The sequence below is a fragment of the Salvia splendens genome, chromosome 13 (assembly GCF_004379255.2).
Source record: "Salvia splendens isolate huo1 chromosome 13, SspV2, whole genome shotgun sequence".
NCBI lineage: Eukaryota > Viridiplantae > Streptophyta > Magnoliopsida > Lamiales > Lamiaceae > Salvia > Salvia splendens.
The window spans coordinates 2017130-2027092 of NC_056044.1; the positions used below are offsets into that span (position 1 = coordinate 2017130).

At 39.4% G+C, this 9963-nt stretch overlaps 1 protein-coding gene across 1 annotated transcript; it reads left to right on the forward strand.

Moving 5' to 3' along the window:
- Positions 1-381: 381 nt before the first annotated feature.
- LOC121760139 (cyclin-D3-1-like) lies at positions 382-2342 on the forward strand. Its single transcript, XM_042155754.1, has 4 exons — positions 382-913; positions 997-1198; positions 1674-1804; positions 1887-2342. Exons 1-4 carry the CDS (start codon positions 500-502, stop codon positions 2112-2114), a joined length of 975 nt encoding a protein of 324 aa, XP_042011688.1. The 5' UTR covers positions 382-499; the 3' UTR covers positions 2115-2342.
- Positions 2343-9963: the final 7621 nt, after the last annotated feature.

The window sequence follows — 9963 nt, forward strand, 5'->3', positions numbered from 1 at the left end:
AGAAATACATTTGTCTTAATTTTAATTATACCTTATTTTCTCTCCAATTAATACACACAACAACAATATTATATAAAATCTTGTGTTGCTCAGAATCAATCATCTTCCTTGAAACGGGGCAAATGATATTTTTCCAGTTTGATATGGGGCCGGAACTTACTCTCTCTCACACACATACACAAACTATCACTTAGGAACATAATCACGAGGTGCAGTGGGAAGTCTTATAACGTGGCAGAAGGTGTTTTTAGGATGTACGAGGGGATGTCCGCCGGGACATTCGCACCAGTGTGGATGCCCTTAGGAACATAATCACGAAAAAAAGTCCATGAGAACAAAACCCACCCATAAAAATCCAATCTTTATCTACTATCCCCCACTCTCACACATGTCTCACACCACATCTCCCTCCCCATCTCTCTCTCTCTCTCATCTCTATTTGACTACTACTACTACTACAATAAACTAGAATGACTCCTCCCCACCTCCCCCAACCAACATGCTTCCCCACACACAAATCCTCGACACGCTCCTTTGCAACGAAGACCATTTCGACACCACCGAAAACACTCTCCTTCAACACCAACATTCCTTAAACTTCGATTCCTTCTCCACTCCCTTCGAACAAGACGACGAACTTCGCTCACTACTGCACAAAGAGCAGCAAAACGAACCGCACCGCAGACCCCAAACTAAACCCCAAACCGAAGAAGTAATTCAATGGATGCTCAGAGCCATTGCCTACTATTCCTTCTCCCCTCTCACTGCAGTTCTTGCAGTCACCTATCTCAATAGATTCCTCCACCGATCCGACAGCGACAAGCCATGGATGTTTCAGCTCGCCGCCGTCGCTTCTCTCTCCCTCGCCGCCAAAGTTGAAGAAACCGATGTCCCTCTTCTTCTAGACTTCCAAGTATGTCGATAAAAATCCAATCTTTATGATTTTTTTTGAGATTTTCTTGATTTTGATGAGATGGGTGTGGCTGATTTGTGCAGGTGGAGGAGCCCATTTATGTGTTTGAGCCCAGAAACATTCAGAAAATGGAGATTCTGATTCTTTCGACGCTGGAGTGGAAGATGAATCTCATCACCCCATTTTCGTTTCTTGATTACATTGCAAGAAGGCTATTGTTGAATGAACATCTTTGTGGAGAGTTTCTTGCGAGATGCGAGCGTTTGATTCTCTCTGTTATAGCAGGTAATCTAGCATTAAAAATCCCATCTTTTTCGGTGAATTGTTACAAAAATTAATTTTTGGTCTAATTTAGTCTTATTTTAGAATCATGAATTTTAATAAACAATTAGTAAGTAGAAAGAAAAAAAAAAGTTGATGATGAGAAAAAAGAAAAATAGTTAGAAAATGAATCTAAATTATGTGGATGACTTAAAATAAAGAATTACTGTAGTTTTTTTAAAAGGAATTATGATGGTGAGTTTTTTGGTCAAATAGTGTCTAGTACTACTATGTTATAAATCACATGTGTGTTAAACGAAGTTCTTTATTTATAAAGAAATTATGTTATTTGATTCAAAAATAAAAACAATATACTACTCCATATTAATTTTATTGTTTCCTAGGCTATTATCTAAAGTTGATAGACCATAATAGATTTTTTTAACCTATCTTTTTTTTTCAATTCTATTATCTTAATAATTATTTCCATTAAATCCAGACAATAGATTCATGGCATATCTACCTTCTACAATGGCAACAGCTACAATGATCCATGTGATCACCACCATTGAACCCTCAATCGATTTGGAACACCACAATCGATTATTGGGCATTCTTGGAATCAACAAGGTACGACAATTTCCATGAAAAAATTGGATTCAATTTTTAGAAATGTAAATACTAAAACTCTTGCAATGTGCTATGAAATTAGGACAAAGTTCAAGATTGCTTTATGCTAATTCAAGAAGTGGCTACAAATGTCAGAATCAACAAAAGAAAGTTTGGATCTTTGCCTTGTAGCCCAAAAGGGATGTTTGATCTCTCATTCATCTCAGATTCTTCCTCAAACGATTCTTGGGCAGTTGCTTCGAATTCTTCCTCAGTTTCTTCATCGCCACAATTGAAGAAAATCAAGAACTCAGATCGCCAAAGTTACTAGTATAGTAGTAGTAGTAGTATATTTATTTATAATTAGATATATTTGTTGATTTAATGTTTGTATTTAAATGCCAATCACCCTTGCAAGAAATTCATATTGTGGGCCATGTTTAAAAAATTTGGGGAAAGATGATTGGCATTTTAAGGGAATGAAGGGAATAGAATGCAGAGAAATTAAATTTGTACTACTTGGTATTTTATTATTTAAATAAGGCGATTTGTAAATTGATTTTGTGAATCGCCTACACAAGTTTTGTCTGTGCATGATTCTTGGATATGTAAGATTGAATAAAATATTATACTATACGTGTTTTATTTCAATATTTTTTAGGTGTATGCTTTGTGTGCGCATTAAATGGTGGTGTTAATTATAGTGCTTATCTAATCACAAAAAAATTATTTGCAGACAGTTTGGTATATATTTTCCAACCTGGATCTTTTATTTTTGTGATATTATTATGGTAAGAGATAAAATAGCCCAAACTTTTAACATTAGTGCAAATAATTGTAATATTGCTTGTTATTATATGAATCTCTAGATCGATTGGAATAATAACCTCAAAGAGTTATATTTTTTTCGGTAGAGATGCATTATATTTCTAGCTTTCTTAAGTTGCTAGCTCTGCTAATTCATCAACGCAATGAATTAAAAATATTAACACGATTATATTAAAATGTACTTGTATTAACATTTTAAATATTAATGTCAACACAGTATATTAAAATATCAACTAAATTTATGTTATATATTTTAAAGTTAGAGTTAACAACTTAAGAAAGTTAGTACGAACTATACATGGATGTCCAAATTCGACTAAATATTTAATTTGGTTAAGTATGATTGCTTAGATTATGGAGCCAACTAAATAATGGACCATTGATCTTAAAAGTAGCGTGAATGGCGGTGGGAGCATTTATACATGAACAACATTTATATGAATAATATATTCATTAAAGTAAGTTCATTTTCCGCTGAATCTGACTGTTTGTGGAGTTGATATATCTTTGTGGACTGTGGGTTGTATATAAAATGAATTATTATTAAGCAACGTGACACTTTGTTTGTATTATTACATCATTTTCCTCTATTGTGTTCAACTTTAAGCTGGCAAAGTTGGCTTGTCAAAATTATTGATCGCCTATTTTTAATTTCCCTTTAATGAAAGTGATCGATTTCCCTTATTATTTGTGGACTATGTGTGAGCAAATACATGGGTGACGGGCACTTAATTTTTGGATTTTATCAAATTTGGAAATACAAGATGTTGGGTTGCGATGCCGCTGATCTCACACACGTAATCGAGAAAATAAAGCACGCAAACGATATAACGTGGTTCGGTGATAAACCACCTACGTCCACGGAGAAGATGACCGGAATCTTATTGATGAACTCTTTACAATTACAATGAACTCACACTCACACTCTACCGCTCACAACCGCTCGCTATCTTGAGAATTAATCTCTCTGGGTGTGTGTGTATATGGTGTAATTCTGCTACTTCACTACTGAGCTCTATCGAGCTATTTATACAAGATGCAATCAAGAAATAAAATCCAACTAACTCTATTTCCCAAAGTTAGTTATAACCGCTACTCGGCTCAAAACCGAACTCCCTTCTCGGCTCAAAACCGAACTCCCTTCTCGGCTCAAAACCGAACTCCCTTCTCGGCTAAAAAACCGAACTCCCTTTCTCGGCTAGCTCAAAGCCGAGCTTCATTTCTTGATCTCTTCTTTGAGCTGCAGAGGCTCCACCACTCGATCAAATCAGTAGTTTTTTTTTTTTTTTTTTTTTAATTTTTTTAATTTTAAAGGAGGATCGACGATGGTTCCCCATCTACCCTCCGATGTGACTCGGACCCCCGACCTAACAGTTGGAGGTGAAGCGTCTTACCCCGTAGGTGCGCTTCGTTGTCATTCTGGGCCCACAGGCCCAAGGAGAAATTAATCCCCAAATCTGCACTTCCTAGGATTCGAACCTGCGACCTCCTAGGAAGTGAAAGCTCCCTGATATCAACTCCCAAGCCACTAGAGCAGCTTGGTTGGATACTCGATCAAATCAGTAGTTTGCATGGACACACTTTCACAAATCTCCACCTTGTCCTTGCAAAACTCCATCAATATCTAGATTCCCTTCTCAATCCTGTTCCATACTTCAACATTCCACAATTTCCACCAACTTCAAGCAATGCTTGAACTTCAAAGTTGGCAGTGACTTGGTTAACATGTCTGAGGCATTTTCTTCAGTGGGAACCTTCACCACATTGATCTTCCCACTCTGAATTTCGTCTCTGATGAAGTGCCTCCTTACATCGATATGTTTAGATCTCTCATGGAACATTTGGTGCTTGGCTAAGCATATGGCTGAATTGCTGTCACAATTAATCATTACTGCTCCCAGCTCTATCCCCAGATCTTGTAAGATTCCTTGTAGCCATTTTCCCTCCTTTGCGGCCTCTGTTAGTGCAATATATTCTGCCTCAGTTGTGGACAATGCGACCACCGGTTGTAGATTCGACTTCCAACTAATGGCTGTACCAAACAAAGTGAATATGTAGCCGCTTTGGGACTTCCTATTATCCAAGTTGGCCGCATAATCAGAATCACAGTAGCCTACAAGAATCTCATCTTTCTCAGACCATGCTTTTCCACCAAATCTCAAACCAATCATAACAGATCCTCCCAAATATTTCAAGATCCATTTCAGAGCCATCCAGTGTTCTCTACCCGGATCAGCCATGTACCTGCTAGCCACGCTTATAGCATGAGCCACATCCGGCCTTGTACATATCATCAAGTACATTATGCTTCCCACTATATTCGCATATGGTATCGCACTCATTTCCCTTCTGATTTCATCGGTTTTAGGCGCCTGTTCTTTGCTCAACTTAAAATGGCCTGCTAATGGAGTAGAGACTGCCTTTGCATTTGTCACCTGATATTTCCTTATCACTTTCTTGATGTACTCAGCTTGCACAAGCCTCAGTTCCTTCTTCTTCCTATTTCTGACAATGTCCATGCCTAGGATTCGTTTTGCCTCCCCAAGATCCTTCATCTCAAACTTTTGTTTAAGCTCATCTTTTACAATCTGCAATTCACTCAAGCTTGATCCAGCTAGTAGAATAGCATCTACATACAGTAACAGGTAGGCTATTATCAAATCTCCACTTCTCTTGACATATACACAGCTATCAAAGCTGGATCTCTCAAACTCCATCAGCTCCATTTGCTCATGGAACTTCTTGTTCCACTGCCTACTGCTCTGCTTGAGCCCGTATAGGCTTTTCTTAAGTAAGCAAACCTTCTTTTCTTCTCCAGGCCTTTCAAAACCCTTAGGCTGCATCATATAGATCGTCTCCTCTAGATCCCCATGTAAAAAAGCTGTTTTTACATCGAGTTGATGCAGCTCCCAATCAAAATGAGCTGTCAAGGCCAATAAGATCCGAATGGAGGTGTGTTTTACCACTGGAGAGAACACCTCAGTGTAGTCAATACCTTCTACTTGTGTGAATCCTCTAGCTACCAACCTTGCCTTAAAACGTATGCTTTCAACTTCCCCAACTTCAACCTTCTTCTTAAATAGCCACTTGCAACTTATGAGTTTCTGAGTCCCTGGGTCATTCACCAAAATCCAAGTCCCATTTCTCAACAAGGACTCTATTTCTTCTTCCATGGCTCTGATCCACTTCTGACTTTCCTTGCAATTTATGGCTTCTTCATAGGTTGAAGGCTCTGAGAACATGAGCACCTCTGCTACACAAAGAGCAAAGAAGCTCATATCATAATCTGAAAACCTGCTGGGCAAGCCTGCATTCCTCCTTGGATTTCTTCTGTTTCCTTGATTTGATGGATCTCCACCTCTTGTGTTTTCATCTGACTGAGAACTGGAAGCTCCACCTTCTTCTTGGTGTTCAGAGATTTCAACATCCTCATCAGCATCAGACCAAGCAGATTTCTCATCAAACTCAAACTCTTGTATGCTAGAGCTACTGTCACCACCAGGGGGTGCTCTACTTTTCTTGAATGGCATTTCTCCTTCATCGAACACTACATCTCTACTCACAATGATATTCTGACCCCCTTCATCCATATTCCATAACCTATACCCCTTCACTCCATCTTGGTATCCCAACATCACACATTTTCTTGCTCTTGGTTCCAACTTATTCTGCTTGATATGTGCATAAGTCGCACACCCAAAAATCTTCAAGCCTGAGTAGTCTCCCAAAGTTCCATACCATCTCTGATCAGGAGTCTCATTAGAAATTGATGAAGAGGGGCATTTGTTAATCAGATCAGCTGCAGTAGAAACAGCCTCTGCCCAAAATTTCTTTGGCATTCCAGAGTAGAACAACATGCATCTCACTCTTTCTAGCAACGTCCTGTTCATCCTCTCTGCCAGCCCGTTCTGTTGAGGGTTCCTTGGCACGGTCCTATGCCTTCTTATCCCTTTCATTTTACAGAAGCTATCAAACTCAGTAGATAAGAACTCCATCCCATTATCAGTTCTTAAGTACTTCAGCACTGACCCTTTCTCATTTTCATATCTAGTATGCCATTCTCTAAACCTCTCAAATGCTTGAGACTTCTCTTTGAGGATGTAAACCCATACCTTTCTTGAATAGTCATCTATAATAGATATGAAATACTTACCTCCACCTATGGATTCTGCTGGAGAAGGCCCCCATAAGTCACTGTGAGCATATACAAAGGGAGCTGTTGTAGTGTGCTTTCCACCAGAGAATGGTAGCCTTTTTGCCTTTCCAAGAATACAAGACTCACATTTGTTGAGCCTCTCTGATGTCCCCAGCCTCATTACACCCAGCTTAGCAAGCTCCTTGATGCCTTTTTCCCCCACATGCCCAAGTCTAGCATGCCACAGATCCAGGCTCTCTGACTGAGTAACATTTGCTGCATTGATCACGGTTTCACCCACCAAGTAATACAGGCTATTCTTTCTTTTGGCCTCCATGACTATTCTGGGACCCTTTGTCACCCTGAGCACTCCGTTACTGGACTCAAACCTGTAGCCCTTGGACTCCAGCAGCCCTAAAGAAATCAAGTTTCTCTTGATCTGAGGTATGAACCTCACTTCTGTGAGAGTTTTTACACTACCATCACTCACCTTCAGCTTGATTTCTCCAATCCCTCTAACATCACATGCCTGATCATTCCCCAACATTACTGATCCTGTGTGTGCTGTCAACTTTTGAAACCAGGATCTGTGGGAGCATATATGAAAGGAGCAACCCGAGTCCATGATCCAACATTCTTCAATTCTTGCCCCTGAGAGTATATTCAAGGCCTCATTGGCCTCCACTTCCTGAGCAAGATCTGCAGTATTTGAACCTGCATTAATCGCTTGTTCTTGCTTCCTTTTCCAAGCAAAACATGCCTTCTTCAAGTGACCCGGCTTTCTGCAATAGTAGCAGCTTCTAGTCTCCCTCTCTCCCTCAGCCTTATCTTTGTTTTGTTTCTTCTTGTTGAAAACTTTCTTGTTCTGACCCTTCTTCAAGAAAAGACTCTCAGCCACTGGATCATTTTGTCTAGTAGAAGTGGAATAATCATTCTTCTGCGATTCCTTCATTTTCAGAGCAGAATGAATTTCTTCATATGTAACCTTGGACTCTCTTCCAAGTAACACCGCATCCTTGAAGTGTTCAAAACTCTTAGGAAGCGAATTCAGCAGCATCAAGGCTTTATCTTCATCCTTGATCATTTCATCGATATTTTCCAAATCATCTACACACTTACCAAATTCTTCAAGTTGCTCTGTAATTCCTCTCGCATCTGAGAATCTGAATGCAAGGAGCTTCTGCTTCAGGTGTAAACGATTTGTAATGGACTTGGTCATGTACAATGACTCAAGTTTTGTCCATACTCCCGCAGCTGTCTCCTCTTTGGAGACTTCCCTCAGAACCCTATCTGACAAATTCAAGATTAGGGTGCTGTAGGCTCTATACTGCATATCCTGAAGCTTTCCTTTCTCTTTTTCATCGACCTCCGCTTCTTTCTCGGCATCGACTTCATTCTTCAAGATATTTCATAGGCCCTGCTGCATCAAGATGGCCTTTATCTTCAACCTCCACAGCCCAAAGTCATTTTTCCCGGTGAACTTCTCCACCTCAAACTTAGCTGTAGACATTTCTCAAACAGACGGTGGGCAATCGCCAAGATCAGCTCAAGTACCGGAATTCTTGGACCCTAACTATCCCAGAAAGCAATCAAGAACTCCTTTGGGAAATTCCCACAGACGGCGCCACCTGTTGGGTTGCGATGCCGCTGATCTCACACACGTAATCGAGAAAATAAAGCACGCAAACGATATAACGTGGTTCGGTGATAAACCACCTACGTCCACGGAGAAGATGACCGGAATCTTATTGATGAACTCTTAACAATTACAATGAACTCACACTCACACTCTACCGCTCACAACCGCTCGCTATCTTGAGAATTAATCTCTCTGGGTGTGTGTGTATATGGTGTAATTCTGCTACTTCACTACTGAGCTCTATCGAGCTATTTATACAAGATGCAATCAAGAAATAAAATCCAACTAACTCTATTTCCCAAAGTTAGTTATAACCGCTACTCGGCTCAAAACCGAACTCCCTTCTCGGCTCAAAACCGAACTCCCTTCTCGGCTCAAAACCGAACTCCCTTCTCGGCTCAAAAACCGAACTCCCTTTCTCGGCTAGCTCAAAGCCGAGCTTCATTTCTTGATCTCTTCTTTGAGCTGCAGAGGCTCCACCACTCGATCAAATCAGTAGTTTGCATGGACACACTTTCACACAAGAAAATTGGAATTAGGTTAGAGGTGGATTAAGATCGGACTAAAATTGGAATTAAGATTCACCTAACAAAAATCACATAAATTCAAGAAAATTAGAAGAGGTGGGAGTGAGAGGTTGGGAGACAGTATCTTCTGCTTAAGGGTTTAGATGCTTTTGTTGGCTCTTTTGGTCATTGGTCGAATAGACTTTAGTATTTTTTTTCAAACCAAATAATTAAATGTAAGAAAAGACACTCATCCACTATTTTATTTTATTCTATTCTATTCAATAATATGGAGTGGGTTGCTGTTAATAATTCCTCCATTTTGAGACATATTTGACCATGTCAAGGCTAATGTGGTCTACCTCTTTTTTTCTTCTTCACCTTTTCTTTTATTATTTTTATATCTTACCTTTTATTATGAGAATTTGTCTTTTCCTAATGCTACGTGTTAGTTAGGCCATCCACAACGCTGTTCCTATACCGTTCCTTAAACCACTATTTGAGGGCCCCACTGTACTTTTTTACTCCATTCCTTAACTAAGGAACGGAACCTGCAACCCTCCGTTCCTTAACCGTTCCTTAAATTACTATTCATTCAATTTCATTTTTTTTATTTCCAACCCAATTCAATTTAAATAAACACACTTTATTAAAAAAACAAACACACTTTATTAAAAAACACACAACATTAAAAAAAATTACAACTTAAACTTAAAAAAATAAAAAGCACACAATTAAAATCCTAAAAAAATAAAAAGCACACAATAAAAATCCTAAAAAAATAAAAGTACACAATTTTAATAATTTCATCCGCCAAAATTTGCCCAAATGTGCTCAATTAGATCCTGTTGGAGTTGGGTGTGGGCACTAGAGTCGCGTGTCCTTGCACGAATAGATAACCGTTCTTGTATAGACGGATGCGCTCCACTTCGAGGCGGACTACTTGCGGTTGAGCTTCCGGGGGATTCGTCGTCAAACCAATTTCCCGCCTCGGGTCCTTCGTCTTGGACAATCATGTTGTGCAAGATTATGCACGTATACATGATGTCGACCATGTTTTCCATGAACCACG